The sequence below is a fragment of the Silurus meridionalis genome, chromosome 6 (assembly GCF_014805685.1).
Source record: "Silurus meridionalis isolate SWU-2019-XX chromosome 6, ASM1480568v1, whole genome shotgun sequence".
NCBI classification, from domain to species: Eukaryota; Metazoa; Chordata; class Actinopteri; order Siluriformes; family Siluridae; genus Silurus; species Silurus meridionalis.
Window position 1 is genome coordinate 19,225,785 of NC_060889.1, and position 26,164 is coordinate 19,251,948.

The following is a 26,164-nucleotide window of genomic DNA, read 5'->3' on the forward strand; positions in this document are numbered from 1 at the left end:
ATACTGTTACTGGTTGGATGCATTTCATTGTCTCTATCCTTGTGACAATGAAAGTGAACCAAACTTAATCATGATAACTATCATCATTAGGATCACCATCATTTATCATCTATCTACTCGATATCAATATATGCATTGCTGCTCACCATTGCCTTATATATCCATCTGATTTCAGTTTATAGTAATAGCCATATATTTTGTTTATAGCACATATCCTTCTGTACATTTCTGTTTATAGTAATAGTCATCTGTATATTATGTTCATAGTACATGCACATCTGTAAATGACTCCTATATTACCATTTTTTAAATTTATGTAACTTGTGTAAACACTGTATATCCTGCAATTGCTGCTATTGCACTTCTGGTTAGACCTAAACTGCATTTCTTTGCCTTGTCCATGTGTAATGACAATAAAGTTGAATCTAATCTAATCTAATCTAATCTAATCTAATCTAATATATAATATATATTGTTATAATTATTATTTCATTTCATGAATATAAACACAATTTTAACTTAACCACTTTAAATTGCTCGTGAAATTGTGTTTTTATAGTGTTATTTGTGTTTCTCAGTCCCCTCTAGAGGAAATAGACGCTCGAGTCGGTGCTTCACTCCCTCGAGCGACGGCGTCTCCGCGCGAAAGCTGCGCGTGCGCGAGAATGTGGCGCATGCGCGCTTCTCACCGGACAGGGACGCAGGTCTCAGTGTGAAAGGCGGCGGGTGATCATCGTTCCGAGTCCAGCTGTTGGACAGGCGGAAAGCTCTGTTTACCGGAAATCCAGCCTATTGTGGCTGTCACGCTTTTCCAGCTGGGGTTTGGTCCAGTATGGCGGCAGACGGATGGAAATACTGATGACAGTCCGCAAGATCGCCTCGATATGTACGATGGTGGGTTTGGTTTTGCCCTACGAGTTTCTGCTTTGTAGCCGTTAGCCTGCTTGTGTGTGTGTGTGTGTGTGTGTGTGTGTGTGTGTGTGTGTGTGTGTGGGTGTGGGTGTGGGTAGAGCCGGTGTTTTGGTTTAGCTAACAGCACAGGAAGGTAAACAGCTAGCAAGCACAGAGACGGTGTCATCCTAGCACCTAATGTCTCCTCAAAGTTTGCCAGGCAGGCGAGTTCCTGTGTTTTCTGATCCAGCTCTATGGAGATGTAATCCCGCTAGTAACTGGGAAACTTATTTAACTATTTGAAGGCTAAAATGAGGCAGAAATGTGAAAATAAGTAAGCTAGTTAGCTCGCTCCTACAGTGCTAGCCTGTTAGCTCAGTGGACCCAGTTTGTGTCCGTGCATGATTCAGCCGGGGCGTCTCCATGACCAGGGGCATGTCTTAGCCTCTAAAAACACTATTAAAAAAAAAAAAAGACCAATAATTTATATGCGTAAACACGGCACTTGTAGGACTATTCAAGTAAATTGTATTCAAGGAAAACATCGAAAAAAATACTTTCTCCGTGTGTGTTTGTGTGGTTTCTTAACTTTACGTCCACACGTACTGTAGATGTACGTTCTTAAGCCCAAGACGACGAGAAGGTGGGATGGGATTGAGTTGAATTGAAGTTAACCAGATCACATGTTAAATGCCACAGCAAGCATCACTCACCCTGCAGAAGTGCTAATTCACAGTGACTCATCCTGATCCATGTGTCCAGCTGATGCATCGTTTGGTTTCTGTTTGGGATTGGAGACTGCCGTGGCCCTTTTCACTTAGTACACATCAGACTCTGTGTGCCATCTACCTTAAAACCCAAGGTCATTCCTCTTTAATAATAAAGCAGCTCAATTGTATTTTTCCCTACTCTCTGGGTTGGTCTAGAGTACCTTTTAAAAAGGTACACCAAACAAAAGGTACACCATATACACCTTTCTACGTCTGTGTTTTTGTACGTCGCTCTGGATAAGGGCGTCTGCTAAATGCCGCAAATGTAAATGTTCTGGGTTTAAATCCTACAGCTGTGACTCTCTACCTCTGATAGCAATACGCAAGAAAGAAGAAAAGTATAATTAGGTACCTTCATTTCTGAGAGTTTTGACACCCGTGATTTATATAATTTATGGATTAACTGAAAATTTTGCTATGAGAATCTAGACTTGTCTTGATCCGAAATACTGCAGATCTGAAGTGACATATTCTACTCCGGTTTAATGACATGCCATGAATGCATACGGTGTTGATTGATATACTTTGCCACACGTCCTGTCACACCAAGAACCTTGTAGAGATTTAGATTGGTTGGTATTAATGGTGTCAGCTGATACTTGATGTTTGTATTAATAGAAAATGGCAAAAGTTGGAATTGTGTTTCATTTTAGCAAATCTTTCAGCTTTACCATCTGTGTAAGCTGCCATCATTGACATCAGGACTCTTTGTGTTGTACATTAGATGACCAGCAGTTGTTACTTTTTAAAGCAGAGCTTCATTTTTAACTCATGCGCTGCTGTTCTGCCTGCAGGTGTTCTGTTTTCTGTGCTAATCCTATGATGTCTGTGCGTTTTGTTCAGTGTCGAGCTTTTCCCCAACAGGATGTTCCTGTTCATCTTAACAGGACAGTCCTGTCAGGTAGCAACTAAGAGCGAGTGTGTGATTGTAAGATGATAATCCTTGTGGCTATGTTTTTCAGGGCGCCAATGCCTCAGCTTTGGAGAAAGAGATTGGACCAGAACAGTTCCCTGTAAATGAACACTACTTTGGTCTGGTTAATGTTAGTATCCTCCTTCTTTGTATCATTTAGTGGATTAAAATTAAGCCATTGCCAAATATTTAACTAACATATGCAAACCAGGTTCTGGTCTATGGACCATGTTATTTACTTCCGCTTTGTTTAAAAAAAAATTAACCTTTAGCACCTATTCTTATCTGCGCACCTAACAGCTTATTAGGTTGTGTAGCGACAGTGTAGAATGAATATTTACTTTCCTTGCCGCGTTTAGATACAACTAACCGCCTTTTATCTGTCTCTTTATGTTTTCACAATCAATTCCTCATCTCCTTGGCCTCCCCCCCTCTCTCTCTCTCTCTCTCTCTCTCTTTGTGTTGACATTTTTTGTTGCAGTTTGGCAACACCTGCTACTGTAACTCAGTGCTGCAGGCTCTGTATTTCTGCCGGCCGTTCCGGGAGAAAGTGCTTGCCTATAAGGTGCAGCCGCGGCGCAAAGAGAGCCTGCTCACATGCCTGGCAGATCTCTTCAACAGCATCGCCACTCAGAAGAAGAAAGTGGGAGTCATCCCTCCTAAGAAGTTCATCTCACGGCTGAGAAAGGAAAACGGTAAAATAGAAACAAAGTTTCAATCGTTGTTCAACATGACTGACCCGCATTCAGCCCTCAGCATGATGCTGAAGTTGTGGATCGGTGAAGCCACTAATAACAAACCAGTTTATTCTAAAGTTAATCTGATATACTTTTTCAGTAAATATTAAAATCCCACACAACACAGTGAAGGTTCTAGTTAATTTTCCTCTAACTGGATGGATCACATCGACGTTTCTATTTCAGTAAGAAAGGATCAGCATGGCAGAAATCTTCACGTCACCATGGTTCATTGTTCTTCTCTTATCAGCTGTTTTGGTTAATCATAATGTTTATGCTGGACAAATGAAAATTACTCATTAGAACAAAATAGGAAACAAAAGGATAACGTTGTAGATGCACCAAAATGGTCGGAAAATATTTACATTTCATAGCTGTTGTGTTTTAACAAAATAAATTGCAGACTAAAGAATGAAACAGAAAACCGGTATCTTTACAGGCACAAATACAACCAATTAATTAGGCCCTTCTACTTTTTTTCACTTTGATCGTACTCAAAAGGTGGACAGTGTGAAAAGTGCCGTATCAGTGTGTGTATTATTGTTTTTTTTTTTTAACTTGAATAACTGACAAAACCTTCATTTATGTGGGATTGTCAGATAAATTCCACCGGACCACATTCCTCTCTTCAGAAGACATTTTAATTTCAAGTGTTTGAGCATCACTTTGCTTTATATCTGCTTCCTGTGTTAGAGTTGTTTGACAACTACATGCAGCAAGATGCTCACGAGTTCCTCAACTACCTGCTCAACACCATCGCCGACCTCCTGCAGGAGGAGAAGAGCCAGGAACGGCAGCAGAACGGCAAGGTGGTACAGAATGGAGGAGGAGGTAGTGGGAGCGTGAGCAACACAGGAGAGGCAGACTCGGCAGAGAAGAACCAGCAGACGTGGGTGCACGAGATCTTCCAGGGCACTCTGACCAATGAGACACGCTGTCTCAACTGTGAAGCGGTGAGCAGGAAAAGAGCATGCTGTCTACCAGAGATCTGTCAGAGATCTTAATGGAGTTTTACCATAGTTATGGAATATGCTGATGTTTATTTTTGTTTTTACTCCTCAGGTAAGCAGTAAAGATGAGGATTTCTTAGATCTCTCGGTGGATGTTGAGCAGAACACATCCATCACACACTGTCTCAGGTAAAGCCAAACATATTGACAGAGGCTGCTAAAGATATGCGCATATTAACATGAGAACAATACATTCAATAGCATATTACTAATTGGTTATCACACAAAGCTTTGTAGTTGTTACAGGCTGCAAGTTTGCTCTCTATCACATTCTCAATGTTGGCTGTTGTTTACTACAAGTCACTGAGATGTCAGTGTTAAAGGTATTGGGGAGTGAAATGAACTAGGCTAATTTGTGAAAAAAATGACAGGGTAAAGGCACACACCTCGGGTATGCATATACACCTCAGCGATATGGCAAGAAGATTTTAATAATATTGTATTGTGGCCACATTATCCACCCTGTACTGTCAGTGTGTTTATAGGAGAATAAAGAGCCGTCATTTATTGCTGTGTGTAATGCCGTGGTCACTGTTGATGTAATGGGTGTGAAATGTCTCTGTGCAGGGGCTTCAGTAACACGGAGACATTATGCAGCGAATACAAGTACTATTGTGAGCAGTGTCTGAGTAAGCAGGAGGCACAGAAAAGGTAAGGGAGTTGTTTTGATCTGCATGCAGATACAATCTCGTACAGACTTCTTAAGTCAGCAGGAGCTATACAGCTGCTGGACACAGCAAAATTGTGTAGATCCCATTAGGCTTGCAGTGTGTCATATCAGCTAAAAGGCAGCACATGATTTCTCTAAGGAGAGCTCACACTTCTTTTTCTGTCACTTCTTCTTTCGCTTTAGAATGCGTGTGAAGAAATTGCCCATGATCCTCGCCTTGCACTTAAAGCGCTTTAAGTATATGGACCAGCTGCATCGCTACACCAAACTATCCTATCGTGTGGTCTTCCCTCTGGAGCTGAGGCTCTTTAATACCTCCGGTGATGCCACCAACCCCGACCGTCTATATGACCTTGTGGCTGTGGTAGTGCATTGTGGGAGGTAGGAATTTATTCAAACCCATTTGGACATTCATAACTGCTAATAAAAACCCTGTCAGATCAACGTGCTGTAGAATGTCACCTTGCTCCTGCAACCTAATTGAATTCAAGACTGAATTGAAATATGATTATTTCTGTTACAGTGGTCCGAATCGGGGGCATTACATCACTATAGTGAAAAGCCATGGCTTCTGGTTGCTGTTTGATGATGACATTGTAGAGGTAAAACTGAATGCATGCTATTTCTGTTTCAGGCTATAGAAGTCTTTTTTTTATTTGTTCGTTTCAGTGAATTAAAAAGAGGAAGTGGTAGATAAGTTTTGCTTGGAAACAGCGGTAGTTTCTGTTTGACACATTTAAACAGTGGAAATCTACTGAATGTGCGTATGTGTGTGTATACAGATCAAAAGTTTATATATATTATATATACAGTACAGACCAAAAGTTTATATATATTATATATACAGTACAGACCAAAAGTTTGTTTATATATATATATATATATATATATATATATATATATATATATATATATATATATATATATATATATACACACACACACAGTACAGACCAAGAGATGATATATACACAGTACAGACCAAAAGTTTAATTATATATATATATATATATATATATATATATATATATATATATATATATATATATATATATATATATATACACACACACACAGTACATACAGTACAGACCAAAAGATGATATATATATATATATATATATATATATATATATATATATATATATACACACAGTACAGACCAGTACTTTTGGACACCTGCTCATTCAAAGAGTTTTCTTTATTTTCATGACTATGAAAATTGTAGATTCACACTGAAGGCATCAAAACTATGAATTAACACATGTGGAATTATATACATAACAAAAAGTGAACTGAAAATATGTCATATTGTAGGTTCTTCAAAGTAGGCATCAAGAGAATGCCAAGAGTGTGCAAAGCAGTAATCTAAGCAAAAGGTGGCTACTTTGAAGAACCTAGAATATGACATTTTTCAGTTGTTTCACACTTTTTTGTTATGTATATAATTCCATATATAATTCCACATGTTAATTCATAGTTTTGATGCCTTCAGTGTGACTCTACAATTTTCATAGTCATGAAAATAAAGAAAACTCTTTGAATGAGAAGGTGTGTCCAAACTTTTGTTCTGTACTGTATATGTGTATTTTCACTTGTAACTGTTGCTAGAATGCAGTTAAATGTTTAAACAGCAGGAACCGAAGTATAATCCTCAGTATCACATGGTGATGATTGATTGGTTTCAGCTTCACTAAGCTTAGCATTGGTCTAGACTACTATATTCTTGACTAAATTCAACTCGACTCCATTCATTCACCAAAAGAGTTATTTGTAATTGATGAATGATGGATTATAAGACATGTCTGTTTCCTTTTGCCTTTGATCAGGCAACAAATTGCATGTTGGCAGCAAAGTGTGTCTCATGCCATGAACAGCAAGTGTGCAGGTGTAGGGTATGAATTTTACAGAAACGCCATCTGTTATGTGTATCCTTGTAATTACTGCACATTTAATTGTTTAGTCTCATACCGTAGCAAAACCATAACAGTAAGGTTAACGGAGACAGGATTTCCTATGGAAAACAATAGTGCATGTGTGTGGCTGTTTTGTCTTGGGGGGAACAAATGCCTTGTCTAGTCTGCAGGATAAACCTGAAGGACAAATCTGTGTCTCAAGTAGATTTGAAACTCCTGTGAATGCAGGAGGTTAAGATATTGTTTTATATGGCTGCTCAGTGCTAAACTTAATGGATTAGTAAGGCTCCAGAGTGCATTAGAAGAAAAACACAGATTAGCATTTTCTCCCACTATGGGGCATCTTTCCAACAAACTGAGAGCTGGATGTGAAGTTTCCAGTCTTTTGGGTTTCCTTGCAGATCCACTTTATTTCCACAAGGTTTAGAAACCGTTTCTGCTGTTTTACTTAATTGTATTCATATTTTGTCCCGAGACTGTCTTATTTTTTCAACTACTGAACTTAATACGTTTGAAAAGATTTTTCACAGTGATGTGTTTCTCTTTTTTTGTTTTGTTTAGAAAATAGATGCCCAAGCGATAGAAGAGTTCTACGGGCTGACGTCTGACATTTCCAAAAACTCTGAGTCAGGCTACATCCTCTTTTACCAGTCCAGAGACTGAGCCAATGGCAGTGTGTAAATGGGACCGCTTTGGCCTAGTGAAAGTCAGGCTGAGGCAGAAGGCAGGGCTTGGGCTACGTACGCCCCCATTTTAGACCCTCTTAGCCGAGCCCCGTGTCATCCAGGTGAGCCTTTGTACTGGAGCATCCAGCAAACAGAAGGCAGGAGCAGTTGATTCCCGAGTGATGTGAGTGGCAAAGTTATCTCCATCCAGGCATAATGGAAGTTTGAGATTTTAAATCATCAGTCACAGACACGCACTCTAAAAAAAAAATAACAGAACACACTGATGGCTTAGAGAAGGGCACAGAGGTTTATGTGAAGCCAGATGTTTTGGCATTCATTTTCTGCATGAAACTTTGCTTTTTGCTTTGTCATGAAGGTGTGTACTGTAAAAGCAAACGTTATTTTGGCCAACAGCTGTGAAAACACGCCACACTGTTCGCCCCACCAGATATCAGGCTATGTAAGATCACGAGTTATAATAAGAGTAGGTTTCATATCATCATCATCATCTATGTGGCAATAATATGATGTGCCTCAGCTCTGTCACAGTGACCTGGCTTCGCTGGTTTAGTCATATTTAACTGTTTTTTTTTCTTCAAATAAAACAATCAATCACAGTATATTCTTTGGGAAAGAAGCCTGCGGTTGCCAGCATTGTGGAACAGAGAGGATTGTGGGTACGGGCACGATTTCAGTACGGCGGTTTAGTAATACGGTTGGTTTGAGTTCAGCATTAGACATTGAGCCGTTTATATTCAAACAAGCGAAAGCAGTGCTTTGATTGTCATGGAGTGCACACTTGGTGGAACACACACTAAAGCAGTGTGCACTTTGTAGATTGTAATATAAAACTAGGATTTATTAACGGCGCACACCGACACAAAAGCATCGCTTGATTATTTATTGCTTTTGCCGAATAGTCCCATTGGACGACCCATGCCATTTCAGTGAACGAGTTCTTTCACGAGGCATCCAGACTTCACTTTTTAAAGACCTGAGTAGTTCATGGCTTTAAATGAGTAGCTAAGATCTTGTACTCATTATCTCCAAGCCTCTGTTTTCTCCTTCTCTCTGTACTCGGTAAATATTTAACTGGATGTCTGCAGAGAAAGGAAGTGAAGCAAAGCATTGCGGGTCATTTGTTATGGTGTGACCAGGAACATGTTCCCAGAGCAGTCAAACCACATGTTGTTCTGTAACGCCCGTCAGAGCAGCTGCATTCCCCACAATTGGCCGCGTCTGGATTTCACAAAATCGCTGAAGTGCAAAGTACAGCCTGGTCATGTGACAATGTCTTTAATGCTCGTGTGCATTTGCGGTAATCCCAGTCTGAGATGACTGTAGCATTGGGTAATTGTTATTGTTGGTTGTTGTGGCCTTTTTCTTTTTTTCTTTTTTTTTTGCCGCTTTGCTAGTAAACATGTCCAGTTGTTGACATTAAAGGGGGTATCCGAGGTGAGTGCTGTCCCGTTCTGCTGGTTCCCAGCTGATTAATAGGCTCTGTGAGCCGACCTGTGACTTATAAACATGTCGACAGGAACATGCACATACCAGTTTTTTTTTTCTTCAAATTGTTAATCTTCCACTGAATGAAAAGCAAAAATGCCCTTATAATGACCTTGTATCTTAAACGCATACTGTAATTTAATTTCTCAGGTTTTTTTAGGGGGTTCATCCAAACCTCTTCTCTTCACATTCACAATAAATAAGTCAGTGTGTGTTTTCACTGAGACATGGGCTCTAGGAGAATTTCAATGCACACACTTGTTTCTTATCGGTTCTCATTTCACATATTTATCTATAAGGGTTTTAAACTGATTTGTGCTGCTGACAAAGTTTTGGAAACGTATGTAGAGATATTGTTTTACAGCTGTTATAAAGCTTGTGTAAATGTTATAAACAGTTGGTCAGAACAGGAATCATGCAAATGCTGATGCCACACGTTAAAGGAATATTCCAGCGTATTTCAAAAACCCCAGTTCATCTCAAATATATGCAATTGGCATGGACAAGAATTTCAATTTATTTCTATGTACTGAGAAATAAAAGTCCAACCTGCTGTATTAAACTATTGGAGATTTAAGAGCAGACTTATTACTTGTCTGTAGTCATGCACTGCATATGTGGGGAGACTGGAGGGAGAAAAAACAAACCCTGGGAAAAGCCTGTAAGGCATGTGCAATTATGTAAAATGACGTAAATGTTGTATTTATAACATTTTCTAACTTTTATAGCAGCCTTAATTGAACTATTAATGTTAAAACTGCTAGTGCAGTAACTAGATATTTTATATCTCCAACTGAATGAACAAAGGGAGAGGCTGATAGTTTTTCTTTTTTTTGCCTATAAAATTCTAGGTTTCTATTTTCTTATGTTTTGCAAATTATTCTTTCATATGGAATGCCACCGGTGCCATGGACTTGAAGAAATCTTTGTTACAGAAATGTATAATTATGACATTTATATATTTTTTTTCCAGAAACGCTGTAAGCTGCATCCCAATGATAATTTTGTTTAACGACGCATCTAAGCACCGTTCACAGTAAATGAATGTCAACTAGATTTTTTCTTTTGAAGCCAGTTAGCAAATGTCAAGCGCAAGCCTGTGTAACGCAGCACCTAAGCTCTGTGAGTCATGTGACTCCCCCACCCCCACCCCCCCACTCCCCCAAACCACTGCCCGTCAATGTTGCACTTTTGACAATGTACAGATTGTAGGAAACAAACCAAAAAAAAGGTTTAAGACGGGAAGAATGAAATATGTTGTTGGTTCTCAATAAAAGTGAAAGAAGAAAAATACTTTGAGGTGTGTGTGTGTTTTGTACTGGGAAATCAGCAACAATTTGAGCTTTCTCAAAAAAAAAAAAAAAAAGTCCATTAGCCATTGTTGATAAAGAATTTTATTTATTCATATAGTATCAGTACAGTATGGTGTACCATCAAATGATTTAACAGATTGATAACTTGTGTGTAGATACAGGAACATATGCTGTTTGTGCATGTTACATTCTCTGTTCGCCCATCAGCAGAGAAGGGAATTTTTAAAGAACTGTCTCCTCCTAGTGGTTCAATGTGTAACTACAACATCTGTCTTCATCTCTGCTGACTGCGCCATTCCATTCTTACACACAGTAATTCTCCCAAAGGTGTTTTTTTTGTTTGTCTTTTAAAGCTGTGGCTGGTACAAAAATGCTTATATGATCTCTAAAAAAAGTTCACCTTGCCATTGTTTCCTGCTCAACTTTTTGCACATTGAGTCTGGTCGCTGAAGAAGTTTAGGAGAAAAAGCCTTCTGGAGCACCTGTAAGGAAACAGCATGTTTTTGGTTATCTGGTTCACACAAATAAAAACAAATCAGTGGACAAAAATGATGATTATAGTTTTATTTGAAAGCATTGAGCATACTGGTAGACACATTTTTGAAGGAAATAAAAGCAGCTGCCTTGGCCAGAGGACCACAGAGTTTCTAAAATAAGGAGGAAACTAAAAATGCACTGGAATGCAGTCATGGGATAATTAAAAAAACACTTTTAAAGATAAAGTGGAAAAAGTCGACTGCAAAGGCGTACTGGTGTAATTCCATTTCAATTCCGTTGAAATGTTTTTAAGGTTATCAGATTTATATCCGATTGCACTCTTTCCTTAAAATCTGTAAATAGCTGCACTGATGTGGAAATGGCTTTATAACGCTTCTTCCTGCAGCTTTGACAGATTTACACGCAGGTTCTGTTAACTGGTTTCATTTATAGCATTATTACAGAATAAGTAAGTCATGTTAACTAAGCAATGAGCACTTACATTTTGATTTCAACTGCAAGCATGGAATGTGGTTGGATGGAGGTTTGGTGAAATAGAAGTCAGATGTTTGTGTGTAAATGTTGGCAGTCAAAAAAAAAAAACTTTAGTCTTTAAAATACCATAAATATAATTAACCAATTTGACAGATTTATTTGAACATTCTTAAGCTATCTTTCTTTAAAACATTTTTTAAAAAGTATATTAAAAAAAAGCAGGGGGTCTGTGTAAAATGTCTTGCTATTTAAGTGTTATTTCTTAGCTACATCTCAAGAGCTGAATAAACTGAATAGAGTTCAGAGTAAAGTTCTCCACCCAAATGGTTTGAATCTGAGAAGAGGGAATTTTGCACATCCCAGCTTATGTAGTGTAAAAGCACTGAAGTATTAGAAGATTGTGTGACATGAAATAGACACTTTGGGTTCCTATGAGAAACCAGCTGTGTCTGAGCTATTTCATCGATTCATTCATAAAAAAAAAAAAATCTGCATAAAATAAATGTTTAAATTCCTGTAAAATATACTGCTCATATTTGAATAATAACAGACATATATGTAGTATATACTCTTATGAGAATCTCCACGGTCAAGCAGCCTTTCTATAAACATCATTGCAATAAAATTTCTCTTTTTTTCAAGCTCTGTGGTCACATTCATTTTGTTCCAAATTCGATCCCACTTTTACACTTTCTACACGTAATCGTTTTTTTTCCAAGATTTATATATTTCTGGTAAACAGTGCCTTAATTTCTCTCCTGGAGTTTGTAAGATAGCCTTATATAAACATGCACTGCATGGAAACTTTAAAACAAAGGAAGCAGAAGGATTAGCCAAGATTACAAAAATATATATAATATCTACAAGGTATTATGTTGTTTTTCTGGGTTTGGGGAGTAATTCAGTCCACACACACAAACACACACAGGCTATGCACACTACTCTACTCCATCTGGGGGTCATACTACAGTCTCTGAGCCAGACACCTTGCCAGTGAAAAAGTCCCAGAAGTTGCTCGGCTGCTTGCTGTCCTCTGAGGTGGAGGAGGTGTTGGAGCCCTGTCGCACCCACACACTCCTTTCTTTTGAACTCTGGGGCTGGGAGGTGTCTTCCTGCGGCTGATGACTGAACTGTAGACCCTCGACAGGATTGGAGAGTGCTGTGCCTCGCTGCAGCTCTCGCTCCTCCGGCTGGTGCTGGGTGGACGGCTGGACAAGACTCAACAGGTTGTGATGGGAGTGGAACTGTCGCATCTTGGCTATAGGTGGAGTTTCTGAAGAACCTAACCAATACACATAAAGCACTTAATGTTTGTTTATTTTCTGGCAAATTCGTATTACATATTTATTTCCAAAAATGAACTAAACTAAAAACATCCTCTCTACCAGTCTAACTATACTCTTTGTACTGGATTCACTCTAATAACAATAATAAAACTATTAAAATTATGAATAGGATTGGTTTGCAAATCCACTATGAACCTGACAAAGAGTGATTACTGAAGGTGTCGGACGGACACTCGAGTGATCCAACCAAGTGGCTGAACTCCAATTTAACACTGGAACCAGCAGTGAGACTCACGCTTGCTGCTATTGCTGAGACGTAGCGCGTTGAAGAAAACTTCGCTGTTTAGACTGCTTCCATCAGCTGAGTCCCTGAACAAAGGGGTCTCTGGTTCTACAGGTGACATGTCATCAATGGACTGACCCACTGAATCCAGAGACACCTGAGTGTCCCTGCGTAGTCCCCAATCTGACTCCGCCTTCGCATTACTGCCACTGTGACACAGTAAAACAAACATATTCAGAGTAAAATCACAAAATATTTAAAAAGGTCATCAGTTTACAAATTTTTGTACATAAACAAAACTAAGGTACACTATATGGACAGAAGTTTGTTGACACCTGATCATTAGATTTGTAGATGCTTTCTGAGCATTCCATTCCACATTTGGCCCCAATATGCTATTATTATAACCTCCACCCCTATGCAAAAGTTCCACTGAATTTTGGAGCAGGTGCAGTCAGTGTTCCAAATCATTCCAATGGTCTTCAAAAGGTTGGAGGTCAGAGCTCTATAGCAGGTCACTCAAGATCTTTGACTCCAACCCATGTAAACAATAACTTTATGGAGCTGTTTTGTGCACAGGGGCATTGTCATGCTGGAACAGGTTTGGGTCTCCTAGTTTAATACATTTTTATTTTACCGCATCCAAAGACACGCTGTACAATTGTGTGCCTCCAATTTTGTGGTAGCAGTTTGGAGAAGTACCACATATTGCTTGAAAAGTCAGGTGTCCCAATACATTTGCCCATATGGTGTATAAATATTAATTCCTGAAGACCATTAAAGACCCTTCCACGAAATTCCTTCACCTGAGTTTTCTGCGTAGCAGGTAGTCAATGACGTCTGGGTCAGTTTGAATGAGACTCATTAGCACCTCCTGCTGGAGCTCGGCTGAAACCTACAACCATCCAACACATAATACTGACAGAATTAGTTAAAAACTTTATTTGATTATTATGCATATAAAAATTGAGACATGGACATCGCTTACAACACTCAAATCTCTCTTACCATAAAGAGATATTTGTAGTGCTCGATGAAGAGCAGGGTGACTGAAATGATGGCAGCACTGTCCTCAATGCCCATTGATTCAGGTTTCAGGTCTTTATCTGAAGCTTTTCCTTCTGCAGCAGGTTAGGCCCGAAAATCACAGCCAAGTTACCCGCTGTCATCTTATTCCCTGGAATCTGAATAGGACACAAGTAAAGAGAAAAAGGAAAAGTGAAACAAATGTGATTAAATTATTACTTTCCACTGTCTGGCTTTTATTGACATGGAAACAAAAAGAAATGCAATTTTGAAGGCTTCATAAGTAACTAATAATAACAAAAAGGCTTGTGTATGTGAAGTCACATTCATAACCTTGATAAACTGCTACATATCCATAATATGGATGTGAACAGATTACTAAAAGTTCACATGGGTGAGACACTGTTAAAAGTTTATATCCTGGGATAATACTGGGATTGTCCAAAAGCTATTGTGATAATGGTTGTGGAAAAACAGAGATCAAAGAGAGAGAGAGAGAGAGAGAGAGAGAGAGAGAGAGAGAGAGAGAGATGCACTACCTCTTGCTGGTCAGGGCTGATGGAGTCATGAGCATGCTCCTGAACAGTGTGTAATAAACTCAGCAGCCTCAGCAGAGTGTCACAGTTACACGGAGGCAACAGGTACAAGAGTTGCTGCAGGTACGTCAACTGATCAGCACCCCATAAATCTGTAACATGTATACATCATGTTTATACATAAACACACAGAACTGACTGTAGATTTGTGTGTGTGTGTGTGTGTGTGTGTGTGTGTGTGTGTGTGTGTGTGTGTGTGTGTGTATTTGTACTGTTAGCATGCAGAAAGGCAGAGTAGAGCTCTCTGGTCAGCAGAGGGTCTGGCATGTCCCTCAGAAACTCCTTTAATAGTGCTGCCACATCATGAACACTGTGCTCATCATCCAACACAACATCTGTTCCACTGTCAAAGTCCTCACGCAACTGCAAACAAACACATATGTACAAATATATTTAATTGATCACCAAAGACATGAACAGTAAACCATACAGCTCTCCATGCATAAATAGTTAATTGTTCTATAATCATTTGCTACATTTGAAAGTATGTTTTAATAAACACAAAGTAAAATAAGTAAGATAAACTGCTGTAAATGATTTATAAATATATAACATGCGTAGATGATGTAATAATGGTGTGAGCATGTGTCTTAGCTGAAAAGAAGGCTGCATGCTTTACCCAAAACCGACACTAGAGGGTAGTGTGGGCTGGGACTCACTTGGCGGACTCTCTTTTTGGAGCTTCCTACTCGGAAAATCCCCACCGTCTGCAAACCTGAAGAGCAAAGTAGAACCAAATGAAGGTCACAAAATCACAAAACGGTCACAAAAAAATATTATTTATGGCATTACAAACTTCATTGCTATTCACACACATCAAACTTGAAATTCATCTATTGAATCATATCTATGCACAATTATTACTCTTAAAAGTAGTCATTTATAAAAAGTTCTGAGCAGGGTACGATAATAAAGTGCTAAACAATATATCACTAAGTAATTATGTCTAAAGGTAACAAATTTTGTTCGGAAGTATGAAGTAAAGAAATATACCAGCAAGATAATTAAAAAGCTGCAGACAGCTATTTTACAGCTCTTTCATTTTAATGATTTATTCATATCATTATCTGTGAGACAGGATAGCTGAGCAGTATGGGCTAAGTTCAGATGAGGCAGAAATCTGTAGCCCAGAGCCCTTACTATTGATCCACCACTGGCCAGTATTGACAGATGTTAGTATTGAAGCTGGCTTTTATTTTTAAAAAGTCAAATTTCATAGAAATCCTGCTTCATTCATTTTAGGTCAAAAGTTAAATCCCAATACATATGCACTGCTAGGGGTAGAAAGTAGGGGTTATATGATCAGATATTGGTGATGATTAACAGGAGGTAATTGGTAATGATGCATGGAAGGAAAAGAATAAAGGGTATACAAGGAGAATTTGCTAAAAGTGCTCTGATTTTAAAACTCACTGACCACGCCTTTTAAACAATCTCACTGTCTGTTTATATACGTTCAATAAGGTAAATCCGATGTTACAGGAGCAGGTACGAGACCTTTTGTAAGGTCTTTCATATTGTATAATCTAAACAAAACTATATATATCACAAATGTTCCCTCCTGCACAGGGACAGAAGGAGCCTGCTGAAATTCATATACTTTATAGAACATGAATTTCCTCGTGTAGCGGACGTGTGTATCCTGATCACAGAGAGCCAGTTTATATCCTACAGTTCTCACCGTATGTCTGTATGTGCTGGCAGCAGCGCTCCATAACACGTGGCACCTGTCTGTAAATGGGGTTAAGGCTTAGCTTGGTCTGTGTGCGGCCTGCTTGAGTCTTCTTGATGTCTAATTCATTAGGATGAGAGAGCTGAAGTGCCTCCAGCAGCCTGGACTGACTTTCCACTAGGTCTGAGATGGAGTCCACTGATAATCCTCCCTAGAGACAGACAGAAATAAAATTATATTTCATCTGGTTTTTACTTTTTCAGCCACAAGTTAAATACAAAAAAAGGCAATTGAGAGAAAGTGAGAGAGAAAAGAGTGATAGAAAAGTACAAGTGAAACATCAGCTGACTTTATCCAACTGTTTCTTATTTGTGTAGTAAGAATGATTAATTACATAGAGTTAATGTAAACCAGAGTGAAATTCTCTCTACTGTTTTAATAGTGTGCATTAATCCAAGATGTTAAGCCCTGACCAGCTTTTTGAGATCATTCAATTCCATTCTCATCTTAATGTGTCAACAATGCAAATAAAGTTTATTTTCTTATCGGTAAGGAATCTGAATTAAACTCCAAATTAGACTCTGAATTGTGTGTGTGTGTGTGTGTGTGTGTGTGTGTGTGTGTGTGTGTGTGTGTGTGTGTGTGTGTGTGTGTGTGTGTGCATTGTAAATACTTGCAGCTGCTTCATGGCCAAAAGATTTTCACTTTATTTTCGCCGGTACATAACAAAGCTTTCACTCCAGAAGTGGCCGGGTGAAAAGGCAATGGAAAATACATTAGTATGCAATTACTGCAAATCCTTTTTTAGTCACGAAAAAGTTCATATGCCGGAATGTAAACACTTTTTCAGAAGGGCCCTTCAGGCTTCCAGCAACTCATCACCGGTGCTGCATTTTCTCTCTCTCTCTCTCGCCTCTGGTTCACAGGGCTGGGCTCGAGGAATTCAGCTTAGTGGAAAGACAGATATGGATCTTGAACATTCAAGCTGTGCAGCAGCCACCCAGACTGAGGCAGTCTCCATTCCCACTGATCCAAAAGCACCGCACAGGAACCTGAGCTATTTTAAAAGCAATAATAACTAACTACTGGCTATCCACTGCCTGCCTTTCACCCTACACAATAACTCTGATCTGCACATTTACTGTGATATTAATAAAAGACTTAATAGGGGCATATTGTTTTATGTATTATGCTGCACTGCTGGTTTAATCTGTCAAAAGTCAAATGCTTTGATTCATTTTATATAACATCAGCTATGACAGAAATGTCTGAAAAGTCAATCATACTTTTATATGAATGCACTTGTTGTGATGTAATATTGATTGTATTTGGAAAAGCTCTTCAAAGTAAAGACATATGGCAGATAACCCACCTACGTTTTCCCCCCCTGTGTTTCTTTGAGGGGAGGCTTTTCAAAGGAGTCTCCAGTGTCAGACCGAGAGAAAGAGCTGTCAACTTTAAGGTTTCTGACACAACAAGGTCTTCACAAGTGAGGTTTCACAGTTTGTCTGTAACATGACGACTGCCTTTGTTTTTTTACTTCAAAAAGAAAAAGCATTGTGAGCAAACAAATATTTATAGCTGGTTTAATCTGTGATAGATGTTCTACAACATAATAGACTAACTATACATAAAAATATAGCAAATAAAAAATGTCGTTGGCAAATTGCTAAGGTATAAACTTAGAGTCTGCAGTCAGAGTCTGAATAACTGCATCTATTGCTATGATGTTTATATTTATTTTTTCATTTACAATTATGGCTTTAGGCAGACACCTTTAATCAAAACAGTTTACAGTTATCTCATTTATACTCTGATCAGTTGAGGGATAAGGGCCCAATAGTGGCAGCTTGGTGGTGCCTGGATTTGAACTCACATCCCTCTAATGGGAAGTCCAACATCTGAAATTCTAAGATATCACTTCATTAATAAATGAACAAAATGAAATACTGGTTACTGATTAGATGACCTCTATATACTTTATCTCCCTTTGTCCATCTATCACATTATTCAGCTATATTTCAATTATTCCCCTGAGAGTTATTCCTAAAATTATACATTTGCACAAGTGTTTTCGCAGTTCCCATGTCTATCTACACAAGAGATTATAATTTGGATTCTTTCTTTTTGATGCAAAGGAGAAGGATCTATGTCACTTCAAATAATCAAGTCTAAAGCTTAACAAAGCAAACACTGATAAAGGAAAACTTCAATAGCTTTAGCAGTTTATCTTCCAGCACTATGCACTACACTGTATTCAATACACAGAAAACAAACATGCGTACACCAGACATATTCTTGTTTACCAATATATATAACTTATCTCAAACCACCAAACATAGTGTGTCCTATAAACCTTAAAGTTACCCTGCAAATTGCTATTGTATGCTGTTTATTTTGTCTCCAGTCTCTTTTTTGTCTGCTGTGCTCCAGCCATTCAAATTTGTTTGGCTTTTTGAGGTATTGTAACATTTTCTTAGTAGTGTATTTTTTGTGAATGTTGATTTACACAAATTGCTTCACCTTGCATACTCAAATGCTGTTTTTTTTTGTTTGTTTGTTTGTTGTTATTGTTTACAGAAAGAAACAACTCAGCATGGGGAATTTGTTCAAAGGAAAATCCCCATGCCCTCCTCAACAAGCAGCTACTATAAGCTTTAAAATGTCTAAATTAAAGTTAGTTAAACTCAATATGTGGCTTTTGCATTTTTAACAACAAACAGATATATTATTGGTAAAATCTATACCACGATCATACACTTTGCTGTTAAGCCAGGTAAATAGACCATGAACTGATGACTGGCTTTTTTCACCATGTTGTCACTCGAAATATAAGGATCTGCTAATAGCTAATATTTTGTCGATATAAAAAACATTTTTTTGTCTCAGTTGTCAAACAACAACAACATTTATCATGTGTTGGCAAATTGTAAAAAATCGAATTGTTAAATCAAATCAATTCTTACATAATCAATCTTTCATTCATATATTCACATTTAGCATTGACAAAATGCTTAAATTTTATACCCACAATAGAAAGCCAATTCGACTTGGAAACCCAAATTGACAAATATACAATGGACTATATATATATATATATATATATATATATATATATATATATATATATATATATATATATATATGGTATATATGTTTCTAAGTCCAACCACAATAAATGTTCTGTATAATCAAAGAGAAAGACATACATATTGACATTGTTTACAAAAGACTATTCTATCATCTTACCCGTCTGTGGCTGCGAGAGCTGTTGTCCAAGAATGTTGGTGAAAGGGGCTTGCTGTGGAGCTCCAGCAGGGATGAGGTTGCATCGCCGGAGGTCGAAACTGTACTGACCATGGGCTGGTTTCCATTCTGCTGCCGTTTTTCAGCACGAAAGTGCATCACACTGGCCTCCAACTCCAGACAATCCCGGCGACTCTCTTTCAGAGCATCTTGACGCTGTTTATAGGCCCGATCGTTAGCAATCACCTGTGATAGCGGAATCCCAAATGCCTTGGGGGCAGTTTCTGGAAGCAAGGAAAGAAAACAGAGAAAACTATTTATAGATTTCAAATATTTACATAAGTTTTAAGATCCTCAACTTATTCTCTGGTCTGGTTTCAGTTTTATTATGCTGCATTATCATAGTTGATATCCTTTAATATTCACATTATTATATTGAACAAATTCCAAAGTGATCCACAGAATTTGAGTGATTCTTGAATTTCGGCAATTTATTTGGATTCTGTTCTTGGCGTAGGCAGTAATTTGATTCAAATATTGTCTTTATATCTACGTCTAAGATGATTATCATAATAATTCAAGTTGTAGCGCTCAGATAAGATAATATGAAATTCAAAAAGGTTAGCAAACATTTTCATATTAAAAAAAATAATACTGTCAGCACAGTTCATTGCAAATACTGTATATGAATAATAAGTCTCCACTTATTACTCATGAAGTCATGGTGTCCTTTAATTAAAATGCTTTAATTTAGAACAGTGTCTTTTTCTGTGGTCAAAATGAAAGATAGGGAAAGAGAATTAATAATCCTAGTTCCCTTAACATGTAAGGATTTTGTAAAAAGAGTTGGTGAGAGTTTTGTTAGTCGAGCACAAGTGAAGCCAATAAAAATAAGCTCATCTCACTATCACACAATAACTCACGGTTTATGTGTGACACAATATTTGAACCGACTCGATAGACTCATGCTGCCAGAGAGAGGTGTAGGGTCACAGGAAGTTAAAAATGATGCCTGTAGAGAAATGCTGGCTGACTCACTGGCACATCATACTGGCGGAGTTCATCTCTTCCGTATTGTTTCCAAACAGGAAAAAAGTTTCATCTGTATCGGTATCTGGTCTCAGAGATACAGCTCTGCCAGTCTTCAGTCCATCCCATTCAACCCACAATGCCCTTACTAAGAACACCAGCGGATATGCTGCCCACACTTTCTGCTTCCTTATGAAACCACCACTGAGCACTCCATAGTGAACTCTCAGTTGAGGCGAATACACAAAAATACACTAAATTCATGTAAAGCAAGAGCAAAATAATAATAAAAAAATAAAAAATAAAAAAATAAAAAAATAAAAATAATAATAATAATAATAATAAAAAGTAAAAAAAAAAAATCAAACAAAGTGGCCTTATTTGAATACATTTTTTTTTTCAAACTTTGATACATACAAGTATACAAGGATACAAATAATATTTACAAGTGTAATATTATAATTTAAACTATGTAGTTGACAGACACATAAGGGGAACATAATTGTATTACATTTTAAATAGAAACCCAGCACACACACACACACACACACACACACACACACACACACACACACACACACACACACACACACACACAATGTGTGAGTTAGGGATGAGATCCCTGCTTCCAAACCTGACAATCCTCTAATGACAGCCCAAGGAACACGTCATGGAAACACAATGTTTTGATGAAACCCTGCGTCAGTATTTAACTGGGTGTACCTTCTATCATCTGTAGCTAAAGCCTCTTAAAATTAAATTTCAGTTAAAAGTAATTCTGGGCAAAGTTTTTTCCCAACAAAAAGTTGGGCAGTTTGTCTGGCTGCAAAATGAAACCATTACCAGTAAATTGTATTAAAATCAGTTTTTGTGTGTCTGGTCTTCATTTTTTTAATTTATTATTACAAGTGGCTTCCAAATGTTAGATTTCGTGTTTTGGTTCTATACAAAATCATATTATGGGAATAAAGTAAATATTAAGTTAAATTCAAGCAATCTCATAAATTAGCACTGAACTGACATTAAAATGGACTAACTCTGTGGTCTTTGTTTGCTTTGTGAACAGGATTAAGTCAACTGTTGTGGTTGGCAATCCACCTGTCTCACATGCCTACAGCACAGCCTAAACCCCCTCTCTCTCTCTTTCTCTGACCTCTATCTCTTTTGCTCTCTGTCCCTACAAATTCATGTTTGAATTGTGAAGGCATCTTGTGAGGTCAGCCTACTGTGGCCTGCTTTTGGAGACCTGCCAGTAATCTGGAAAAGAGGATTATGTCTTATTTTAAACACATTTTGTGATTCCTCCTTCTCAATCCAACTACTTCTATCCTCCATCCAGTCTTTCCCTTTTTTCTGTTATGTAGCATGGGAAAATCAAGATGGTAGCTTAAGCCGTGTGGCTAAATAACAAGTGGCAGGTTGCCTGAGTCATCAGTGGACAGAGGGTGACTGACCCAGGTATTGAACAAACAATAATTTGCTTAGACTCTCGTTCTTTGGTGATCAAATATAGAAATAGATTAGTGCCTGCTTTAACCTGGTTAGGGTCTTGTTAAACTGCAGCCAATTAAAAGAACATGCACCACAATCCCCTGGATGGTGTGCCAGAGCATCACAGATGCACAAACAAAAACACAAGGAGAACATGCAAAACTTTACACAGACAGAAACCCAAAGTCCCAATCAAACCTTGGAACTTTTGGGTAGTAACACTACCTGCTGCATCAGTATGCCTATTATTAGATCAGCATAGCTTAATGTATTGACCATTAATTATTTACAAAGTTAGGACATTTTAATGCAATGCTATAAACGCCTAATGCTATAACTGGCCATACATGAAGATTGGACATGTTTCTTGTTTAATCCTTCAACTCACATTTTTTTTGTCATATAATATTAGGTACATGCAACTGATCCTGAAACAGCAGTTTGACTTCTCTAACTATATTTACTTACTGTATTACTGTGCTGCTTTAGCTTTAAAACCTTAATACTTGACTACAAAAACAATAACAGACCAGTCACTCAATAAGGGATGGGAGGGTTAAACCCAAAAAATGTTAGTTTTCTTATGGCTTACAAGGTTGGTTTCAGTGTGACCCAACACCCAACAATATTTCTTCTAGATTCTTTACTAGATGCCTTAGGTTCATTCAATTTGAATTGATATGCACTTTCATTTGACTTTACAAAAATATAGAACACAATATAGGATATAATAGAATATATTTTACAAAACAAAAGTGTCCATAGCACATGACTGCACAGATTGTAGACGATAAACCCTCAGTGGCATAGAAAGCCGTGCCAAATCTCAATGTTCTGCTGGCACTAAAGCTGATAAGTAGCATGTCTCAAAGCCGTACAGGAGATTTCCCAAAGGTGAAACACATACAAATGCACATTATGATCAAACAGGAAGAATTCTTGATCTGACAACTTTACCATCATGAACTTTCTAGTGGCTAAATGAGTAAAAAAGAGAAGGATTCATGCTTTTGGAAAGAGAGGTTAATGAAATTTTGCAGTTTGAGGACTGGTAGTATTTGATAGTTTATTTTAGAGAGTGTGCATGGGAGTGACAAGATTAAGATGGAATGTGTGGTCTGCTAGAAGACTGGCAGAGTCTGTTGATTCAACTGACTTCAAATATTTCTTCTATCCAGTTTGATGCAAGATTTAAAAAATATTAATTATGAGAACTGTTAAAGAAAAAGTGTTGCTAGGTGCCAGAAAACAAAATAAGAGCTTCAATCACAAACACACACACAAAAAAAAACCCAGAAATACTTCCTTACCTCTTTCTTTCTTTTCTTTGGAAAAGGAATCAAACTTTCTTCTTATTGACTTCCTCATCTTGCGAGTCTCTGAATACAAAACAAAGGAGATTAAAAAAATATGAAATGGCATGTAGCATGTGTAGTGTAGAGGTAAACGCATTTTGTTAATTAATATTTACTATGTAAGATCAACTGTAAGATTTACATGCAATTACATTTAAGCTTTTATTAATAAATACATAAATATACGTTTTTTAAATTTCACAATTATGGCCGGTATGTAAAAAAACTGAACCCAGCTAATATTATAATGTCATCTCTTTTTTTAATACGAAAAAATGTATGATTCTGTAGGATTGTCTTGACATTATATTGGATTTCATCCAATTGCTAAAGTCATAGTCTACTAAGCATCTAAGGTATTTCATTGTCAAAAGAAGAGGAGTACAAATCACTTCTAAACTGTTAGGTGTGCCAAGAAACACCAGGAGCTATATCTTGAACAAATGGAGAAAGAGAGGAACATAGTGACATTAACAAGAACAGGACATCCGTCCAAGAAGTAAATGTATGTAATCATATCAAAGGCTGCCAAGAGACATACAACAAAATTTATTATTTTGCAAGTACTGGCCACTTGAAATTTGTCATTCTGCTCCCATTAGGAGTCGTCACAGCAGATCATCCGTTTCCATACTACTCTGTCCTCTACATCAATGTCACTGTCTCTAAACCATAGAACATAGCAGGTCTCACTACTATAAACTTTCCCTTGACTCTTAAAGATACCCTTCTATAACAGATCTTCACCCATATCTTCAACACCTCACTGGAGCTGTGTGAGGTCCCCTGCACAAACAAATCGGTGGATGATGCAGTAAACATGGGCCTGCCTTACATTCTGCAACAACTTGACTGCCCAGGGACATATTCCCGGATTCTGTTTGTTGACTTCAGTTCAGCTTTTAATACAATAATTCCGGAAATTTTCCATCCAAGCTCCTATATCTCTATACCACTATAACCCCTGCCATCTGTCAGTGGATCACCAGCTTCCTGACAGGCAGGAAACAACAGGTGAGACTGGGCATTAGGACAGTCAGCACTGGCGCTTCTCAGGGATTTGTCCTCTCCCCGCTGCTATTCTCCCTCTATACTAATGACTGCACGTCAAGTGACCCAACTGTTACACTCCTAAAATTTTCAGGTGATACTACGCTCATCGGACACATCCAAGATGGCGACAAGTCTGCATATCAGCAGGAGGTGAAGTGGCTGGTGCTTTGGTGCAGTCAAAGCAGCCTAGAGCTAAACACACTCAAAACTGTGGAGATGATAGTGGAATTTAGGAAATAACCATACTAACTACTCCCCCTCACAATATCCAACAACCCTGTGCCATCTGTGGAGACCATCAAGTTTCAGAAATTTCTACCATTTCCCAAGACCTGAAATGGGAATACAACATAAAATCCATTCTCAAAAAGGTTCAGTAAAGGATGTACTTTCTATGCCAATTAAAGAAGTATGGTCTGCCACAGGAGCTGCTGATGCAGTTCTACACTGCAGTCATTGAATCTGTCCTGTGCACATCCATCACCATCTGGTTTGCAAATGATCCAAAACGCAGCTGCACGACTTGTGTTCAATCTGCCCAAGTTTTCCCACACCCCCCCACTGCTGCGCTCCCTTCACTGGCTTCCAGTAGCTGCACTTATCAGATTTAAAACACTGATGCTTGCCTACAAGGCCAAAAACGGACCAGCACCATCTTACCTCAGTGACCTCATCACATCTCGCACTGCACCACGCTGTCTGAGATCCTCCAGCACTGCTCGACTGGTACCACCTTCTCTCAGAATGAGAGGTAAGTACACTTCAAGTTTTTTCTCTGTTCTGGCACCAAGGTGGTGGAATGAACTTCCCCTAGATGTTCGTACAGCGAGTCCCTAAATATCTTCAAGCGACGACTGAAGACCTACCCCTTCCTGAAACACTTAAATTAGCACTTTCCAAGTTTGTAGAATTCCAGGGTTATATTTATATTAAGTTTGTAATCTGGCATACCAGTGTAGATTTATTCATTACTAGAGATTTAAACACTTTTGTACGACGCTCTGGATAAGGGCGTCTGCTAAATGCCGCAAATGTAAATGTAAATGTTTGAAGTAGCAACAAAAGAGGACATGAATAAACTGCAACACACAGTTAAAACAGCAGAAACCCTGCCCACTCTCCAGGACTTGTACCATACAAGAACCAGAAACCAGGCAGGAAAAAAATCACTACAGACTTCGCACCCTGGACACAACCTCTTTCAGCTTTTCCTTTCTGGCAGGCGCTACAGAACATTGTTTACCAAAACTGCCACGGGAACAGTTTCTTTCTCCAGGCAATCACCCTCATTAACAACATGCTATAATTATATTCCCTGCTTCATATCTATAAGTACTGCATTATCAGAACTATCACATTATCCTTACATGTTACGCACACTATTGCTGCTGTATATGCTGTATATACTGTAAATTCTAAAGTAAACTCTTTATTGTACCTGACACACAATACTGTTATTTGCACTACCATGCACTCTCACACTTTATGTACATTATGTCATATACTCTGTATCCCTATTTAATACTCATACTGTCTATATTGTCTCACATTGTCTGTATTGTCTTATATAGGCTATATTGTCTTGTCTTGTCTATTTTGTCTTGCATAGTCCAAGCTAAATGTATTGTGTTATTTATGTCTGTACTTCTGAGAGTCACTAACAGCTGGAACCAAATACCTTGTCTGTCAAAACACCTGGCCAATAAACCTGATTCTGATATCACTCCTGCCACTCTTCTACACCCACTCCACCCTGCCTGC

General features: G+C 38.2%; 2 protein-coding genes across 2 annotated transcripts in view; one reads left to right on the forward strand and one right to left on the reverse strand.

Annotated features, from left to right (window-relative positions):
* The first annotated feature begins 653 nt into the window (after positions 1-653).
* usp12b (ubiquitin specific peptidase 12b) lies at positions 654-10,374 on the forward strand. The gene is made up of 9 exons (XM_046852267.1): positions 654-894; positions 2,624-2,704; positions 3,056-3,269; positions 4,005-4,264; positions 4,374-4,450; positions 4,889-4,972; positions 5,175-5,372; positions 5,515-5,593; positions 7,469-10,374. Exons 1-9 carry the CDS (start codon positions 847-849, stop codon positions 7,568-7,570), a joined length of 1,143 nt encoding a protein of 380 aa, XP_046708223.1. The 5' UTR covers positions 654-846; the 3' UTR covers positions 7,571-10,374.
* Positions 10,375-10,457: 83 nt separating this feature from the next.
* Positions 10,458-26,164, reverse strand: part of arhgap36 (Rho GTPase activating protein 36) — a 37,308-nt gene continuing 21,601 nt past the window's right edge. Inside the window, 12 exon segments of the mRNA XM_046851777.1 lie at positions 10,458-10,876; positions 12,353-12,648; positions 12,948-13,144; positions 13,742-13,830; positions 13,944-14,047; positions 14,050-14,119; positions 14,501-14,649; positions 14,770-14,920; positions 15,217-15,272; positions 16,239-16,440; positions 19,479-19,759; positions 23,306-23,374. Coding sequence (XP_046707733.1) covers positions 10,769-10,876; positions 12,353-12,648; positions 12,948-13,144; positions 13,742-13,830; positions 13,944-14,047; positions 14,050-14,119; positions 14,501-14,649; positions 14,770-14,920; positions 15,217-15,272; positions 16,239-16,440; positions 19,479-19,759; positions 23,306-23,374 — 1,772 coding nt within the window. The 3' untranslated portion in view covers positions 10,458-10,768.

Excerpts from the sequence above, each read along its gene's own strand:
- usp12b (XM_046852267.1), top strand. The coding sequence starts at position 847 with ATGGAAATACTGATGACAGTCCGCAAGATCGCCTCGATATGTACGATG. Across the intron at positions 3,270-4,004 it reads ACGGCTGAGAAAGGAAAACG|AGTTGTTTGACAACTACATG; the intron begins GTAAAATAGAAA and ends TTCCTGTGTTAG. Across the intron at positions 5,594-7,468 it reads TTGATGATGACATTGTAGAG|AAAATAGATGCCCAAGCGAT; the intron begins GTAAAACTGAAT and ends TGTTTTGTTTAG.